The sequence below is a fragment of the Cebus imitator genome, unplaced genomic scaffold (assembly GCF_001604975.1).
Source record: "Cebus imitator isolate Cc_AM_T3 unplaced genomic scaffold, Cebus_imitator-1.0 Scaffold39, whole genome shotgun sequence".
NCBI lineage: Eukaryota > Metazoa > Chordata > Mammalia > Primates > Cebidae > Cebus > Cebus imitator.
This window is the reverse complement of record NW_016107354.1, coordinates 8,225,332-8,244,808: the sequence shown is the minus strand read 5'-3', so window position 1 is coordinate 8,244,808 and position 19,477 is coordinate 8,225,332. Positions and strand designations below refer to the sequence as shown.

At 40.7% G+C, this 19,477-nt stretch overlaps 2 protein-coding genes across 2 annotated transcripts in view; one reads left to right on the top strand and one right to left on the bottom strand.

Annotated features, from left to right (window-relative positions):
- TSG101 (tumor susceptibility 101) overlaps positions 1-6,888 on the top strand; it is a 57,226-nt gene extending 50,338 nt beyond the window's left edge. The window contains exons 8-10 of the mRNA XM_017525872.1: positions 2,009-2,211; positions 4,841-5,080; positions 6,568-6,888. Coding sequence (XP_017381361.1) covers positions 2,009-2,211; positions 4,841-5,080; positions 6,568-6,657 — 533 coding nt within the window. The 3' untranslated portion in view covers positions 6,658-6,888. The remainder of the gene's footprint in view (positions 1-2,008; positions 2,212-4,840; positions 5,081-6,567) is intronic.
- Positions 6,889-8,021: 1,133 nt separating this feature from the next.
- Positions 8,022-19,477, bottom strand: part of LDHAL6A (lactate dehydrogenase A like 6A) — a 22,147-nt gene continuing 10,691 nt past the window's right edge. Inside the window, exons 3-7 of the mRNA XM_017525875.2 lie at positions 18,700-18,873; positions 11,262-11,435; positions 10,396-10,513; positions 9,226-9,349; positions 8,022-8,441 (exon numbers count right to left, since the gene is read on the bottom strand). Of these exons, the coding sequence (XP_017381364.2) occupies positions 8,277-8,441; positions 9,226-9,349; positions 10,396-10,513; positions 11,262-11,435; positions 18,700-18,873 (755 nt within the window). The 3' untranslated portion in view covers positions 8,022-8,276. The remainder of the gene's footprint in view (positions 8,442-9,225; positions 9,350-10,395; positions 10,514-11,261; positions 11,436-18,699; positions 18,874-19,477) is intronic.

Sequence of the window (19,477 nt, the reverse complement as noted above, 5' to 3'; positions counted from 1 at the left end):
AAAAAAAAAAAAAAAAAAAAAAAAAAAAATTGGGATGGTGGTGACAAGGCCAGCAAGCAGAACTTTACAATATCTACAAAACATCTAGTTGAAAAACAAGATCGCAGATAGGTTCAGCAGTGTTTCCTAACCTTTTTTTTTATTATTATCACCCTCCTAGGGAGACTTTTTAGACTTTTTTCCCCTAGTAATTTGCACCCCCAACAAATGTTAATACCACAGATTATACTGTATATCTGTTTACCGACAAATGTTAATGCCACAGATTATACTGTATATCTGTTTATGTACAGTATGGATATCTCTGCTTTATACATAAGAAGAACTAGACTTTTTATTCCACCTTGAACCAATTTTCACCTTCTTGTTGGGGGATATCACTCCCATTGAGAATGTGCATAGAGAGTAATGTTGGCTAAGACTTGACTTGACCTCAGAGGATGTAAACACCAGAAAGAATAGGGTTTCAAAGATGACCCAAGGTTTGGGGCTCGTAAGAGAAGTGAATAAATGGGCCTTAACTTAGCTAAGAGCAGAGCTTAACCAGAGAATAAGAACAAAGGCATAATAGAAAAGGTAGTTGTTGCACTTAGACTCATTGGAATTAGAAAGAGAAGTAGGTACAAGCTTAAAAGCATCTCGTCCTTCGAAAGGATCTGGAGGAAAGCAAGCTGTCTTGCTGGGAAAGGGAAGTTTGCACTTTTGAACAGTGAGGAGTCGGGCATGTAAATAAAGGGATTAGGATTCTTGTTCTAAAAGAAAGAGGGAGAAAAGAGTGGGAGGCTCCCAGTAATGGTTTCAGTCGGAGATGTGTTGAAGATTTTTGCCTTTGTGGGAAGTTGGTAAAGAGAACTTCAGGAGTTAAGAAGGAATTAAGGCCAGGCACAGTGGCTCAAGCCTATAATCCCAGCACTTTGGGAGGCGAGGCGGGTGGATCATTTGAGGTCAGGAGTTCGAGACCAGTCTGGACAACATGGTGAAACCCTACCTCTACTAAAAATACAAAAATTAGCCGGGCATCATGGTGTGTACCTGTAACCACAGATACCTGGGAGGCTGAGGCAGGAGAATTGCTTGAACCTGGAAGGCAGAGGTTGCAGTGACCCAAGATAGTGCCACTGCATTCCAGCCTGGGTGACAGAACAAGACTCCATCTCAAAAAAAAAAAGAATAAAGGCAATTAAAATTAAATATACTTGTATCCTCACATAGTATTTTATAATCAAACATAATTAAGTCAAACTGCCACTTACACATTTGCTAATTTAGGACAATAACAGAAGAACATTGATAGTCATAAAGAATACTCAGTATATTAAAAAGGGGACCTTTTTTAAGAAAATATCCAGGGGATGTTTATTTGATCTGAAGTATGCATGGAAATTATATAATACACTGATTAGGAAGGGACATTTGGAATAGAATAGTAATCTAGGAATAAACAGTTTATCAACTGTTGAATTTTTTGAATGTCATTCTTTTTTGTTCATCTGTTCTGTAAAGACGGGTGAAGGAATAAAAGTCTTACAGAAGGGAGCCTTATTAGCCTGTACATTCATTTAGGGAAACTGCCCATTCTTAGTCCTCTCATTGGTTGCTACAGTGGGCACCTGTTTCCTTCAACGTAGCAGTGAAGCGTCATGTTAGACTTGGCCTGCATCAAATGTTTTTCCTGGGTACAAATTATTGTCCCATTTGTTGGTGATTTAAGAATAATTGTAATTGGTAGGAACATAGCCTCTGTCTCACTGAGAAGATAGCTAATTGTTTGGGCTATGAATAGGGAAACTGGGTTTAACATGGATTAATAGTTATCTCTTGCAGGGCAAGAATTTCTGAATCAACTCAGATTTTTACATTGTTTCTGATGAAACTGGTAACATAATTTTTTTCTTTCCTCACATTTTGAAAGTGTGGGTTCATAGTGCCCCCTTTTCTGAAGGTTCCTGTGTGAGGAATAGAAGGAACTTGGGAAGTAAGCAAGTGTCTCTGCTTCTGTTTCCTGCAGGTCCCAGTAGGGACGGCACAATCAGCGAGGACACCATTCGAGCCTCTCTCATCTCAGCGGTCAGTGACAAACTGAGATGGCGGATGAAGGAAGAAATGGATCGTGCCCAGGCAGAGCTGAATGCCTTGAAACGAACAGAGGAAGACCTGAAAAAGGGTCACCAGAAACTGGAAGAGATGGTTACCCGTTTAGATCAAGAAGTAGTAAGTAACTTTAAAGACTTAAAATTTTTGGATTGGGCCGGGCGCGGTGGCTCAAGCCTGTAATCCCAGCACTTTGGGAGGCCGAGGTGGGTGGATCACGAGGTCAAGAGATCGAGACCATCCTGGTCAACATGGTGAAACCCCGTCTCTGCTAAAAATACAAAAAATTAGCTGGGCATGGTGGCGCGTGCCTGTAATCCCAGCTACTCAGGAGGTTGAGGCAGGAGAATTGCCTGAACCCAGGAGGCGGAGGTTGCGATGAGCCGAGATCACGCCATTGCACTCCAGCCTGGGTAACAAGAGTGAAACTCCGACTCAAAAAAAAAAAAAAAATTTTGGATTGAATTGTAGCCATGGCAAAGTGTTCTATATGTACCCTGGATGTTGTGGGCATAGTAGTTGTTCAGAAAATTATAGGCATCTTTAGATATTTGAAGGTAATTTTTTTTTTTATAGCTTTGTTTACAGTGGAGACTGTGTTTGACATTTGGTCTTTAGTTGGGAGGGGAATCATATTTAGAGCATTTTGTTTGCACCTTGTTAGTCCGTTCTCACGCTGCTGACAAAGACATATCTGAGACTGGGAAGACAAAGAGGTTTAATTGGACCTACAGTTCCACATGGCTGGGTAGGCCTCAGAATCATGGTGGGAGGCAAAAGGCATTCTTTTTTTTTTTTTTTTTGATAAGTCTAAATGTTAGAAAACTTACTTTTTTACTTTCTTTTTTTTGGAGACAGTCTCACTCTTTTGCCCAGGCTAGAGTGAAGTGGCATGATCTCAGCTCACTGCAATCTCTGCCCACTGGGTTCAAGCGATTCTCCTGCCTCAGACTCCTGAGTAGCTGGGATTACAAACACCCAACACCACATCAGCTAATTTTTGTATTTTCATTAGAGACAGGGTTTCACTGTGTTGGCCAGGCTGGTCTCAAACTACTGACCTCAGGTGATCCACCTACCTTGGCCTCCCAAAGTACTGGGATTACAGGCATAAGCCACTGCACCCAGCCAAAAGGCACATCTTACATGGTGGCAGCAAGAGAAAATGAGGAGGAAGCAAAAGCAGAAACCCCTGATAAACCCATCAGATCTTGTGAGACTTATACAGTATCACAGGAACAGCACAGGAAAGACTAGCCCCCGTGATTCAATTACCTGCCCTACACACACAGGTCCCTTTCTGGGAGATACAGTTCAAGTTGAGATTTGAGTGAGAACACAGCCAAACCATATCATACCTTTCCCCTAGGAAATGATGTTTTAACCCAAAGGAGGGCTGTTTGAGTGCTTGATGTTGCCAGTTACCAGGAAATAAATTTAGAGAGTTCTAAGCCATGATAAAGATCTGCAGATCTTAGGTGCAGACTTAAAAGGACAGTATTATTTTATTGTTTCCAAAGATTATGTGAGCCATTTTTAAAAGTATCTTTAGGGAACTTTCTTAATAATCCAGAAATATTTGGTTGGCTAAAGAGCTACATGTAAACGTAGCATATGCATCCTTCAGCTCTCTAAGGTTTCTCATATTTATAGCAGACACCTGTGCCTTGGAGAATCCATGTGTAAGTCAGCCCCATGGCTTTGCTTAATAATGATAAAGTGAAGGCATCAGCATAATTGAAGTGCCAGCTTCACTCTCATTTTCATCCCCATGAGGGAGAATTTATTTAACTAAATGTGCTTTTCTGATGTAAGAGTAAAGAATTCTTAGAAAGTTGAGGGCTTTGTGGAAAATGATTTGTATGTACACATTAGCCTTACAGAGTGGTTCTAGATTGTAAAGTGAGCTTCAAAAGTAGCCAATTTTTAGAATTCAGGAAAGTGACAGCAATATAACTCAGCGCCTACAATTGCCACCTGCATGCGATACTTTGTGATTAGAATGCAGACATTTGGGCTTCTGCATTGAATCCACTTCATAGACAGGGGAAAGTTACTCTCCTATGGCAGATGCCCACTTGTGGGGAAGGAAAACCCCTTTTGATTTTCTATGTAAAGGAACCTCCTGCTGGAAAGTATCTTGTCTGATGGTTTAGTTTGCAGTATCATTTGTGATACTGACGAGTGACAAGCTTGTTACTGTCACTGGAAGTGCTCTCAGCTCAGGATATCTCCATCACTACTGTATTTCATTCAGGATAGTAGATCACATCTTTTCCTCTACCTTTGACCACAGTGTTATTTGAAATGTTATTCTCATCCATGAGTTGTTTAAACATGGTTATTAGTCTGTCTTTTTTTTTTTTTTTTTGAGACAGAGTTTCACTCTTGTTACCCAGGCTGGAGTGCAATGGCGCGATCTCGGCTCACTGCAACCTCCGCCTCCCGGGTTCAGGCAATTCTCCTGCCTCAGCCTCCCGAGCAGCTGGGACTACAGGCACGTGCCACCATGCCCAGCTAATTTTTTTTTTGTATTTTTAGTAGAGACGGGGTTTCACCATGTTGACCAGGATGGTCTCGATCTCTTGACCTCGTGATCCACCCGCCTCGGCCTCCCAAAGTGCTGGGATTACAGGCTTGAGCCACCGCTCCCGGCCTATTAGTCTGTCTTTTCCTGTGAAGTGTTGTAGATGTCTGACAAGTGGATCATTATGTACAATTAATAACGCTTGGACTGTTGTGTTTTCAGGCTGAGGTTGATAAAAACATAGAACTTTTGAAAAAGAAGGATGAAGAACTCAGTTCGGCTCTGGAGAAAATGGAAAATCAGTCTGAAAACAATGATATCGATGAAGTTATCATTCCCACAGCTCCCTTATACAAACAGATCCTGAATCTGTATGCAGAGGAAAACGCTATTGAAGACACCATCTTTTACTTGGGAGAAGCTTTGAGGAGGGGAGTGATAGACCTGGATGTCTTCCTGAAGGTATGTCTTCATTTTACTTTGCAATATTTAACTTGGGTTGTAGAGGCACTGATCTTGCAAATCACAAACTAAGAGTTTCTCTGTAGTGTGGATTAAGATTCTGTATCTTCCCAAAAGACAGTAAATGAGATGTAGGGTTTTTCACCATCTTTTTACCTACAGAGTACTGAGGATTGGTCTGACCAGGGGAAGAAAAGTAGGCTAGTGGCTGCAGTTCTGTACCCACCAGGCAGCAGCATTAAGATGAGTGTAATTGGCCAGGCATGGTGGCTCACGCCTATAATCCCAGCACTTTGGGAGGCTGAGATGGGCAGATCTCCTGAGGTCAGGAGTTTGAGACCAGCATGGCAAAGCCCCGTCTCTACTAAAAATATAAAAATTAGCCAGGTGTGGTGGTGGGCACCTGTAATCCCAACTACTCTGGAGGCTGAGGCAGGTGAATCACTTGAACCTGAGAAGCGGAGATTGCAGTGAGCTGAGATTGCATCATTGCACTCCAGCCTGGGTGACAGAGCAAGACTGTCTCAAAAAAAAAATGAGTGTAATTATTCTGTGCCTGGGTGGATCAGGAGGCACGATCAGATTTCCATTGGTTTTTTGAGGTCATACCACCTAAATTGAGATCACCGATTGTGCCACTTACATTTTTATCTGTTAATTTTCTTAGTTATATAACTTTAGACCAGTTTTCCCACATCAAACGGCCCTTCGCAGTATTGGGCTGCCCTTTCAAGCCCTCTTGAATGAAAGTTGCCTCAAGTTTAATGCTGTTGTACAGAAGAAAACCTAGGAAGCCAAGTTTGGCTACTGCTGTCTCTTTGGTCATGGAGAACGTGGTTTTAGGGATAATAACAGCCACCCTTGGGATATTTGATCCAGCTGCAGCTGGAGCCTGGTCAGGTCATGTGCTGATCTTGCCTGTCTCCTCTCACTGTGGAGGAATGGCCAAACTATGTGCCTCAGAACTGGTGCAACCATATGAATGGTTGGATACAAATCAGAAACCCAAAAGAGGACTTTCTGTGCAATCTCTTGCATAGGTGGCGTGGCTTAGGAAAAGATGTACACAGAGAGGCAAGAGAGAGATGCTGTCTGCTTGCCACCAGACTAGGGAGAAAAGCCAACCCTAATGCTTCTCAAAGGTTTGCCCTTTCCCTTCTTTTAGCCAAGTGGGGCCAGCCATACTTACCCACATTTTTTGGTAACTTTTATTAGCATCACAGTACAAGTTTCCCTGGCATATTGGTTGTCTCAAAGTGTAGGTCAAACTCCTGAGCCATAATCCTTCAATGTAATGCTTTCCCTGTTGAGTAAGCCTTTATTATATAAAGTTTAAAAGCCACACGTAATGAGGTATTCATTCCAAAGGTTGACAGGTCATGAGTTAGGGTTCTTAGATCCCATCTAGGTTACAAATTGTCTGATACTTTATGCTTGGGCCTGAATCAAAGCCATTCTAAACTATTGAAACTTTTTCCCCCTCCCAGCATGTACGTCTTCTGTCCCGTAAACAGTTCCAGCTGAGGGCATTAATGCAAAAAGCAAGAAAGACTGCCGGTCTCAGTGACCTCTACTGACTTCTCTGATACCAGCTGGAGGTCGAGCTCTTCTTTCTTCTCTTCCTTTCTCTTATCAGTAGGTGCCCAGAATAAGTTATTGCAGTTTATCATTCAAGTGTAAAATATTTTGAATCAATAATATATTTTCTGTTTTCTTTGGTAAAGACTGGCTTTTATTAATGCACTTTCTATCCTCTGTAAACTTTTTGTGCTGAATGTTGGGACTGCTAAATAAAATTTGTTGCATAATTTTTCTCTCCTTTATTGCACTTTAGGAAAGATCCATGAAACCTTAATAAGCCCAACTTTTCATTTAGCAAACAGCATAAAATCCATCTTAAAATTATTCTACAGCATATAAAGTGAATATGGGGAATATACCAAATAGAAATCTAAATTTTGAAATATTTGAAATTGAAGGGTTTGAGTAACTTATCTGTGAAAGTTCCAAGGGTAATACTCCACCAACTCTAAGTTTGTTTCCTTTCTAGGCCTCACTGAACCATAACTTTTCATCAAAAAGGAACAGAGTGACAGATCCAAACTATATACCTGATAACTTTAACTAGGATTAAAGGGAAAGACCCAGTGTACCATTACCTCCCTGCTTTTGTCATTTAAAGTTTAGTCTTCATGGTGATTCTGTAGCCAAGTTTGCAACCACCCACTGAACTATATAGCTGCTGTATGTCCTGCAGTGCTCATCTAGAACAGAATGTTCTCCATCAAAATGAGAGTGCTAGAAGGTTCATGAGGTTACAAAGAAAAGAGGAAAAAAAGTGTGTTTCTATCTGGGATGTTAATTAGGCAGCCCACTCTACTCCCAAGAGAAGAATGACCAATTTGTTGTCACCAAGGCGTTTACAGCTTAAGATCTTTTCTGGAAAAATTAAAATGCACTCATAAAAGTTATCAGAATAAAAACCAGCAAGGTCAAATCAAGATTTTATCTAGTGTTAGGAACATTGAGATTACTTTGTGTGTGTGTGTGTATACTTTTATTTTTACATTGTAGAGAAAGTTACAGCTTTTATTAAGTAGCATATAAATGGACATAGGTATTAAGCCATTCTAAGAAGAATTACTATCACCTGATGAATCAGGATTTCTATAACACAGTAAACACATTATTTTGGACCAGATGGCAATTATATATACAGACAGGGCAAGTACTGAGAGATACCAAAAACATCTTTCATGCCATCACTTAAAGTGTCATCCATTATCTGGATACTAAAAGAGCTAAGGCCAGGCCCAGTGGCTCACCCCTGTAATCACAGCACTTTGGAAGTTCAAACCAGCGTGGACAACATGGCAAAACCCCATCTCTACAAAAAAAAAAAAATTAGCTAGGGATAGAGGCAGATGCATGTGGTCCCACCTACTCTGGAGGCTGAGGTGGGAGGCTCACCTGAGCTTGGGAGGTTGAGGTTGTGGTGCGCTGTGATAGTGCCACTCCAGCCTGGGTGACAGAATTAGACCCAAAAAAAAGAAAAAAGCTGGAAGGCTACACTAAATAGATCACTTTCCTCTATTTTTCCAACTTTTAGAATTCAAATTTATTTGAAAGTTTGACATATACAATTCCATAACGACTATTTCATCTTCAATCTACAGAATGGTAGCTTTAAGCAACTTTAAAGCTTGAGCTCCTTCTGAATTTCCCAAAGTATTTCTGCACTCTTTTGCAAGCAGGCCTCCTCTTCAAGTGTCAGTTTTACTTTTATAAGGTCTGCGATACCATTCTCTCCCAGGATACATGGGACACTAAGGAATATTTCTTCACTTATTCCATAGAAGCCCTGAAAGTAAAGACCTAAAATTATTTTTATTTTAACTTTTAACAAAGGTCTGCAGTATGAAAAGCAACAGTTGCAAGGTGGATGGGTAACAGATGGGTAGTATGAACTGGCACAGTACCAAGACAATAATTTAAAACATGATTAGACATATTTATTGTTCAGTTTCATCCACCATCTCTCCGCATAGGCCCCCGCTTCCTGCCATGTTTGCTGGGGCCCACCCTTCTTTCCTCATCTCCTTACCCCATACCACTTCCTGTCAGGGGACCACTTCAAAATTCCTATGATCTTATTTCCAATGATTTACATCTGTTTTGTTTTATAACCTCTCCCACTGAGACTACCAGAGGGCTCTTACCCATGCCCCAACTCCCCTTTCCCCAGGAGACTAACTGCTAATTGTTTTGTGTTTAGTGCTGCTTTCCTAGAGCTCTTCATTGGACATAATTGAAACTGTAAGAACAACTCCAAAGGTACCAAGGCCTGCTCACAATGGTTCCCAGTGTTTCTAGATACTGGTAGAGTCAGTTCACTCAGTTAATAAAGATGCAAAAACACTTACTTTTATCTAATAAATGTAATAAGAAATGTCACACTAGACCAGGACAAAGGTCTACAAAGATAGGTTCTTTCCACAGTCTCCCCTGCTCTTCAGCAGCAAAGAACAGACATCAGTAAGAGAGGTGCTTCCACGAGATCAAACTCAAAACTAGAGCCCCTCAAAAATGTTCTTTACCCCTATTTTATGTTGAAGTTAATGATTTTTCAAACATGAATGTCCTACCTTACTTAGGGTAGAAACTGGATGCACTCTCCTAAGATTCTTCAAAATACTTTCTGTTAAATCAGCAACAGATAGGCTAATGCCCCAAGAAGTATAACCTTTCATTTTGAGCATCTCATAGCCACTGTAGTTAGAAGAAACCGTAAATGTAAGAAGTTAGTTTAGAAGAAACACTTGTCATTGAACTTCTATTTTGCAGCAACCTATCTGACAGTGCCATAAAACTGTAATGACTCCATCATCAATTTCTCCTAGAAATTTCTTGTAGTATGTTTTTTTTTTTTTTTTTTTTTTAAAGTCTTGCTCTGTCACTCAGGTTAGAGTGCAATGGTGCAACCTTGGCTCACTGCAACCTGTACCTCCTGGGTTTAAGTGATCTTCCCGCCTCAGCCTTCCAAGTAGCTGGGATTACAAGCGTGCACCACCATGCATGGCTAATTTTTGTATTTTTAGTAGAGATGGATTTTCACCATGTTGGCCAGGCTGGTCTCGAACTCCTGACCTCAAGTGATCTGCCCACCCTGGTCTCCCAAATTGCTGGGATTACAGGCATAAGCCACCATGCCTGACTGTATGTATGCATTTTTGAGGGAGGGTCTCAGCTGGAGTGTAGTGGCGCAAACAGGGATTGCTGCAGCCTCAACCTTCTGGGCTCAAGCAGGCCACCATATGCTCAGCTAATTTTTTATATATTTTGTAGAGATGGGGTCTCCCTATGTGGCCGAGGGTGGTCTCATACTCCTGGCTCAAGTGATCCCCTCACGTCAGCTTCCCAAACTGCTGAGATTACAAGCATGAACTATCATGCCCAGCCACAGTGGTGAAAGTAAACATGAGAGTTACAAGTACAGAGATGCAGAAATTAGTATGGAATCAATTCCACCACCGATAGTAAACGCTAGCAAGTGTTCAAAAAAATATATTGTCAGTCACCAAGTGAGCCCCTACACCATGTGCTCGATACCGGGTTAGGCTCGGGAATGAACAACAGAGTCAGTCCCTGACTGCTGAAGAACTTACAATCTCGTGAATATGATCACACAAAAAGTAGAAGTGTAAATAAAAGTATGGGAAATACAACAACATATACTTAAGGGAATCATCTCAGCCTGATAGCAGAGTTCAAGCTCACAACTCTAAAGTACTGAAAATGTAAAAATAACATCTTACCTGGAAACCACTTGTTTGTGGACATTTTCCCACTGCTCAGGATCTTTATCAGTTCCTATATCTGGGTTCAGATCCTTCAGAGGGACACCAGCAATGTTCACACCACTCCACACAGGAACTAAGAAAGAGATACCCGAAAATCCGCTTCTTATATGGTATTAGCAGGGTTTTGGTTTTTGACGTTAGCAAAATTGTTATAATTGCCCTGAGTGGTTTTCAACTAGGAATGTTCAAAATATCTGAGCCCCACTCCAGATATTCTAAATCCAGATCTCCAGAGATGGGATCCACAATTCTATCATCTTGGCAAAGATTCTCCAAATAAGAAAGTTGCAGTTTTAAACTTTCCACTAGGAAGTTTTAATTTTTCTCCCTTTAAGTCTTTTTCCATAGTCAAGGTTTACATTAAATAGATTTCAAAAGTTTTTAGCCAGAGACATTGAGGGAGGGGAAAGGACTGCTATTACCACAGCACTCTTTCTCTTTCCTTTTATATTCTTCAGTTGTACCCATCCCTTAATCTGAAGAATGCCTACTACTTGAAGTACACTGCTGACCTTTCTGGAGTGTCCCAAATTAAATACAAACTATATCATGTTACTTAGTTCTCTATTTAAGAAAAGCATTATAATCTTAGCCATCCATATGTAGGATTATAGTGTCAATGTCACATTTTTCAAATCTGCATTTTTTTGTTGGTTATTTTAAAAATAATAAGTGTGGTAAAAGTTAAGCACTACTAAAAGGGCCTAAAGTGGAATAAAGTCTTTTCTCCCCTCCCAGGAGCCACTTTACATTAATTGTCTATATGATAGGAAATACGGATTTCAGAGAACATGCAGGGCTCAGTCGTGCTTCAGGCTTACCACTTGAGTCACCGTGCTCTCCGAGGACCAGCCCATGACAGCTTTCAGAGTGGATGCCAAGCCTTTGCCCAATAAAGTAACGAAAACGAGCAGAGTCCAGATTACAGCCACTTCCAATAACACGGTTTTTGGGAAATGCACTCAATTTCCAGGCTACGTAAGTTAAGATATCCACTAAGAAGAACAAGTTCTTATCAAGAAATGTTCCCATCTACAAGGATACATTTTTTAGATTTACCTAAAACTAGTCAATCTGATATTTCATGGAGGGGGCAAGAAACATGGTTCTCTATCCAACCCCAGCTATACCCCAACTCTAAAAATATCTACCAAATAGAAGTAATGAAAAACCTTTTTGTTGCTACTTTGCATAGCTTGGTATGCAGAAACACAGAATGTTCACGCCATGGAAAATTCTAAGAAACATTACAGTCTCTTACCACATCTTTCAAATAATTTTTCTCAGAGAATAAACCATTTTCAACAAAAAAGAGGAACAGAAAAAAAAAAAAACAAGTATAAACCCCAGCCCCATGGGAGGCAGAGGTGGAAGGATCCCTTAAGGCCAGCAATCATTTGAGACCAGCCTAGGCAATATAGCAAAACTGTGTCTCCAAAAGGAAAAACAATTAACCAGGCGTGGTGCCATGTGCCTGTTGTCCCAGCTCCTTGGGAGGCTGAGACAGGTGGAACACATCAGCTCAGGAGATCAAGCCTGCAGTGAGCTACAATTACACCACTGCACTCCAGCCTGGGCAACAGAGCAAGACCAAGACCGACTCTGTCTCTTAAAAAAAAAAAAATTTTTTTAAAGAATTGGCAGGGAAACATAATCAGGCTTTCGTCCCATTAGGGAAGGGATAAATTTTTGACACAGTCTGATATTTTAGTGTCAATTATTTTAAACATTAGTATATAATTGTATATAATGTATATTATACACTAGTGGGGATAGAGATAATATGTATATATTATATATCTTATACATTAATGAGAATATATAATGTGTTATCTATATAATTCTCATTAACGTATAAAAGATACATAATATATAAAACAATGCAACAATATTTATAAAACTATAAATTTATACATAATAATATAGCCCCAAGGCCGACCACAGTGGCTCATGCCTGTAATCCCAGCACTTTGGGAGGCTGAGGCAGGCGGATCACCAGGTCAGGAGATTGAGACCATCCTGGCCAACATGGTGAAACCCCATCTCTACTAAAAATACAAAGAATTAGCTGGGCATGGTGGCACACATCTGTAGTCACAGTTACTCTGGAGGCAGAGGCAGGAGAATCGCTTGAACCCAGGAGGTGGAGGTTGCAGTGAGCCGAGATCGTGCCACTGCACTCCAGGCTCGGTCTTGTTTTTATGGCAGATTTAAGTATTCACTTAAGTAGTAGAAACTAGACACTTTAAAAAAGATATGAAAATGATGTCTTTCGTTGTCTAGAACATAGTGTTTTCTAAATATGTAGTATTTCTATTAACAAAGTTAGAGCTTCTGTTCCCTTTTTAATACTCATTAATGGTAAGAAGTGAGGCTGGGCGCAGTGGCTCACGCCTGTAATCCCAGCACTTTGGGAGGCAGAGGCAGGTGGATCACGAGGTCAAGAGATCAAGACCACCCTGGCCAACATGGTGAAACCCCTTCTCTACCAAAAATACAAAACAAAATTAGCTGGGCATGGTGGCACACACCTGTAGCTCAGCTACTCAGGAGGCAGAGGCAGGAGAATCGCTTGAATCCAGGAGGCAGAGGTTGCAGTAAGCCGAGATCATGCCACTGCAGTCCGGCCTGTCGACAGACTGAGACTCCATCTCAAAAAAAAAAAAAAAAAAAAAAAAAGTGATACAGAAACAGTTTGATCATACCACAATTTAAAATGGTAAGCATTCATTCTAATACCTGAGATGGACAGAAGTATGTGTAGAAATGTCTAAGTTTCCTCACACATAAAGCTATCAAGTGAAAAACAATTCATCATGCTGGGTCTTATGAGGTTCGTCAAGGCCGGGCACCGTGGCTCATGCCTGTAATCCCAGCTTTTAGGGAGGCAGAGGTGGGAGGACAGCTTGAGCCCAGGAGATCGATACCTGCCCAGACAATATAGTGAGACCCTGTTCTCCACAAAAAGAAAAACAGAAAAAAAAAAAAAAGGTTTGTCAACTGCCACTGAAATGCAAGGGGTTTGGAGGTCCCTCCATCAGTCCCTGGGTCTGGAACTGAGAATGTGGCCTGTTTTAATTGGTAAACTGAAGACAGAGCAAGTAACTCAGCTGTATCCTGGGGTACCAGCCGCATTTCCTAAATGACTATAGAGTTGAAGGAAAGGTTAAACTTTTCCTAAATCTTCGATCTTCACTTGTTTCAGTCCTCTTCCTGTATTATTTTACATCCCCTCCCTTACCATACTGCCCTCTAAATTTTCCATTTTTCACTTCTATTTGGCCAGTTAGTTCAGGTAAATAATTAGTTATTAGAACTTTTTAATTTGTAAACATTCTTAAATACTCATAAATCAATAATGGAAAATCTCAAGCCATTCTGGGTAGATTTCTTTTTGAATTTTTTTTTTTCTTAAGTAGAGACAGGCTTTCGCCATTTTGCCCAGGCTGGTCTTGGACTCCTGGGCTCAAGCAGTCCTCCCGCCTCAGCCTCCCAGTGCTGGGATTGCAGACATGAACCATCATGACCAGCCTCATTCTGAATAGTTTTGAAATTAATACCTAGTATTTGTTATGTCTTGAGCTACACATTTCCACAGTAGTAACCTAGAATGCTATTTTAAAGTAATGTCAATAGTGTGTTATTTATAACTGAACTAAGATCTGGATGCAATTCTTTTTTTACAGGAAAAAAAAAAAAAAAAAAAAACCTGGCTAGGTGTGGCTGTTCATGTCTGTAATCCCAGCACTTTGGGAGGCCAGGGCAGGCAGATCACTTGACGCCAGTTCAAGACCAGCCTGACCAACATGGTAAAACACCATCTGTACTAAAAATATGAAAATTAGCCAGGTATGGTGGCACGTGCCTGTAATCCTAGCTAGTCAGGAAGCCGAGGCATGAGAATTGCTTGAACCTGGAAGGCAGAGATTGCTCCACTGCACTCCATCCTGGGTGACAGACTGTCTCAAAAAAATATTATCATTCAGGGGAAAAACTTTCCTGAGTGGTATCAATGTTTGGTAGCTTAATAATATTAATTCAAAGTTACCAGTTTTTGTTTTTGTTTTTTTGTATCAGAAGAGTAATGAAGTTGTTTCTCTTAACTTTTGAAGCACCTTACTGAAATTTTAAAGATGGTTCCTAGTGAACCATCTTAACAGACTCACTAAAATAATGGAGAAGATTTTCTTCACATTTCTAGTATCAGAAAAAGTATTTTAAATAGATACAGAAGATATATTTGATAGCATGTACTATAACTATGTGCACTGTCAAGCAAATATAGAACTAAGCTGTATTTGAGACTGAGATTAGGATTATTTTTCCTCATTTTTTGCACCTCTTAATGGCAAGCAGGCCAGTATATAAAATGCAGAAAAAATCCTCTGAATGTGCTTATTAGAAATATTAGTTAATGAGGCCGGGCGTGGTGGCTCACGCCTGTAATCCAAGCACTTTGGAGGCCAACGCAGGTGGATCACCTGAGATCAGGAGTTCAAGACCAGCCTGACCAACATGGTGAAAACCCGTCTTTATTTAAAAAAATAATAATAATGAATATTCTTTAACAGACTTCTGCCATAACGCATAGGGAAGCATCTCTTGCTAACGTACACTGCTAAAATCTGCAGTGTGAATGTGGTAAGCCCATTAATGTTGCCAAGCAAGTGATGCTTAATTCGTGTTTCCTAATTTACCATATAACCTTAGTCACATGGTACTTTGAGGATGAAGGCTTTTTGGTGCAAATTAAAACAAAGTAGGTTGGGGATTCATTTAACACAAACACTAAATGTCAACTTAACTGTCCCCACAGACTTCAGTGCCCTGAGTGGTTAGAGAAATTAATGACGGAGCTCTGTCAGGTGCTTCACAACTCTCAGTCAGGTCAGAATCTCTCCACAGCTCTCATTTCAAAAATGATACCGTCAGATTTCAGGATGTGGAAAAACTTACTGGAAAGTGTGTTAGAAAATATAAAATATGTCTGGGCCCAGTGGCTCACGCCTGTAATACCAGCATTTTGGGAGGCTGAGGCGGGTAGATCATGAACTCAAGAGATCGAGACCATCCTGGCCAACATGGTGAAACCCCATCTCTACTAAAAATTCAAAAACATTAGCTGGGCGTGGTGGCACATGCCTGTAGTCCTGGCTACTCGGGAGGCTGAGACAGGAGAGTTGCTTTAACCCAGAAGGCGGAGATCGCAGTGAGTGGAGATCATACCACCGCCCTACAGCCTGGGCAACAGTGTGAGGCTCTGTCTCAAAATAAAATCAAATACTATTATACAATATGATAATGTATCATCAGCTTGTTATTCTCAGTGTGCTTCCTTGTAGGGTCAGACTACCATTTCCGAATTTTGGATTTGGTATTTTTTCAGTTAAAGAATTAAACTCTAAAGCACAAATGCTTATGCCAATAGCCTGTATGAAAGAACATTTATGTGAAAGCTAAAGATATGCATGCAGTTAAATATACAAATAAATATCTCATACCATGAAAAAGGAACTTTTGATAATCTACAAACTATTTTAAAAAAGAAAAAACAGAGCCTCAAACTTGTGGGACACCATTAAGCACACCAATATGCATGTATGATAGCACCAGGAGGGGAGGACAGAGCAGCAGAAAAATTATTCCAAGAAGTAACAGCTGAAACTTCCCAAATAGAAAAGCATTAATCTATACATCCAAACTGGGCACAGTGGCTCACACCTGTAATCCCGGCACTTTGGAAGGCTGAGGTGGGCGGATCACTTCAGGTCAGGAGTTCAAGACCAGCCTGACCAACATGGTGAAACCCTGTCTCTCCTAAAAATACCAACAATTAGCTGGGAGTGGTGGCGAGTGCCCATAATACCAGCTACTTGGGAGGCTGAAGCAGAATTGCTTGAACTTGGGAGGCAGAGGTTGCAGTGAGCCGAGATCGCACCACTGCACACCAATCTGGGTGAAAGAGCAAGACTCCATCTCAAAAAAAGTAAAATCTATACATCCAAGAAGCTCAATTAATTCCAAGTGGTATAAACTTAAAGAAATTCACACTTAGACACATCATAGTCAAATTGTTCACAGCCAAAGAGAAAATACTGGAAATAGCAAGAGAAAAACAACTTATCAAATATAAAAGAACCAAAATAAATCAGCCCCAATCCCCATCAAAATCCTCGCTAGTTTTATTTCAGAAATTGACAAGCTGATTCATAAATTATATGGGAATGCTAAGGATCCAGACAAGCCAAAATAATTTTTTTTTTGAGACAGAGTCTTGCCCTGTCGTCCAGGCTGGAGTGCAGTAGTGCGATCTCAGCTCACTGCAGCCTCTGCCTCCCAAGTTCAAGCGATTCTCCTGCCTCAGCCTCTGAAGTAGCTAGGATTACAGGTGTACACCACCATGCCCAGCTAATTTTTGTATTTTAGTAAAGACAGGGTTTTGCCATGTTGGCCAGGCTGGTCTCAAATTCCTGACCTCAGGTGATCTACCTGCTTCCGCCTCCCAAAGTCCTGGGATTACAGGCATGAGCCACCACGCTTGTCCCAAGATAATTTTAAAGAACAGTCAGAGGACTTAACACGTCCCGATTTTAAAACTTACCACAAAGACACAGTAATCAACATATTTATAAATTCTGTGGAGTGAGCTTCATAAGTTAAATATGAAAGAAGATGGAGAAAAATTTATGTAGTAACAAAAAGCTGTAAAGCATAAAAAATGTAAATGGTTACCTATAAAGGGATGGAGGCTACAGGGAAAAGGGCACAAGGAAGGAACCTGGACCACTTGAATCATTACTGTTCTTGATTTGATGTTGGAGCCATGTGAATATTTTATAAAACTGTGAAACAAAATTTCAATAGTTCCTCAGTATCAAAACTGAAATGAATAAACAGTCATGCACTCACTCAGTTTCGGTCTGCACAGAGAAGAACTGTTCCAAATGATTTCAGAATACAGTAATTTCAATATCCCTAAACTACTATGCTCCAGACTCAATCTCTAGCTGTTTAACATTTCCTCTTGAGTACTTTTTCAAATACCCTGATTTTTCTCCTCTATATGTAACATCCCCTCCAACTTCCCCGACTCCCACCTGATCGGTAAATTTACTAACCCAGTTAAATGGAACTACCATCTATTCAGTTACTCAAAGGAAAAATCTAGAAGTTATTTTGTATTCCTCCCTTTCCCTCACTACACATAATCTACTTTCTCACCAAAGTCTATCTTGAGTTGGTCCACCTTGCACATGCACCAGTGAGGAGTCTAGTACAATTTTGGAGAGTCAACTATAGCACTGTTTTCACTTTGCAAACAGTAATTTGGAAAACAAACAGCACGTAAACCTTGAAGTCATATGATTAAGCATAGTACCTTCCCATACACACTACTATATATATATTTATATATATATATTTTTTGTTTGTTTTTTTGAGACGGGGTCTCACTCTGTCACCCGGGCTGGAGTGCAGCCTTGACCTCCCTGGCTAAAGCAATCCTCCCACCTCAGCCTCCCGAGTAGCTAGGACTACAGGTGCTCACCACCGTGTCCTGATAATTTTTGCATTTGTTTTAGAGATGGAGTTTTGTCATGTTGCCCAGGCTGGTCTCAAACTCCTGAATTCAAGCACTTCACCCACCTTGGGCTCCCAAAGGGCTGGGATTATAGGCATGAGCCACTGTACCTGGCCTCACACTAGTATTTTTTAAAAGTGATCCTAGTATATTTACTGATTATAACTGTGCAAAGTACCTACTTCACTAACAAAACAGAAAGATTCTGGAATTACATTGGTAGTTTATGATTTAATACTCATTATTTTTCTCTTCAAAGTTATTAAACCCACCCCCAAAAACTCCTTCACTCAACAGTGAAGACAAAGCTGACCTATGCAGCCATAAAGAAACAAAATCACGTCCTTTGCAGCAACGTGGATGCAGCTGGAGGCCACTATTCTAAGCTAATCAGTACAGGAAAAGAAAACCAAATACCACATTGTTCTCACCTATAAGTGGGAGCTAAACATGCGGGTACACACGGACATAAAGATGGGAACGACGGACACTGGAGACTACTAGACAGGGCGGGAGTGAGGGCGGCAAGGGTTGAAAACTATTAGGTACTACGCTCACTACCTGGGGGCATGATTAATCTTACCCCAAACTTTCGCATCATGCAAAATACCCACATAATGAACCTAACACGGTGTACCCCCAATTCTAAAAGCTGAAAATTTACAAACAACAAAGCTGACCTGGATTAGTAACAATAAGCAGTTTGCAGTGAGGACTGTATTGGGTAATACTGGGAATTATTAATTTAAAGATGGACACATTTCGCTGGACTAAATCAAGGCGTGTTTCTCCTTTTTTCTGGCGTGCACCTGCCGTGATAATAACTAGATTGGAGTTTGCAGTGACCAGGTAATCTGGGGAAAGATCCGAAGAAAAAATAGATTATGAAAGAAAACATCAGACATTTAAGTATACTTCCTGTTTACTTCAGTCACCACACTATGTTTACCAAAGAGTTCCCTTCAATATTCTAGAATGCCCAGACTACTTTTTAATTTCAGGAAATTAGTACTAAGTTTCCCTTGTTTTGTTTTTTTTGTTTGTTTTTTTAATTAAAGCCTAAGCCAGGTTCTTTGGCTCACGTCTGTAATCCCAACACTTTGGGAGGCCGAGGCAGGTGGATCAGTTGAGGCCAGGAGTTCAAGACAAGCCTGGTCAACATGGTGAAACCCCATCTCTATTAAAAGTGCAAAATTTAGCCGGGCACAGTGGTGGACATCTGTAGTCCCAGCTACTCAGGAGGCTGAGGCAAGAAAATCACTTGAACCCGGAGGCAGAGGTGGCAGTGAGCCAAGATCATACCATGACACTCCAGCCTGGGTGACAGAGCGAGACTCCATTTCCAAAAACAAAAACCTCCTAAGTTGGGTGCAGTAGCGCACACCTGTAGTCCCGGTTACTTCTAGGCCGAGACCAAGAGGATCGCTTGAGCCCAGAAGTCCATGTCTTTTTAAAAAA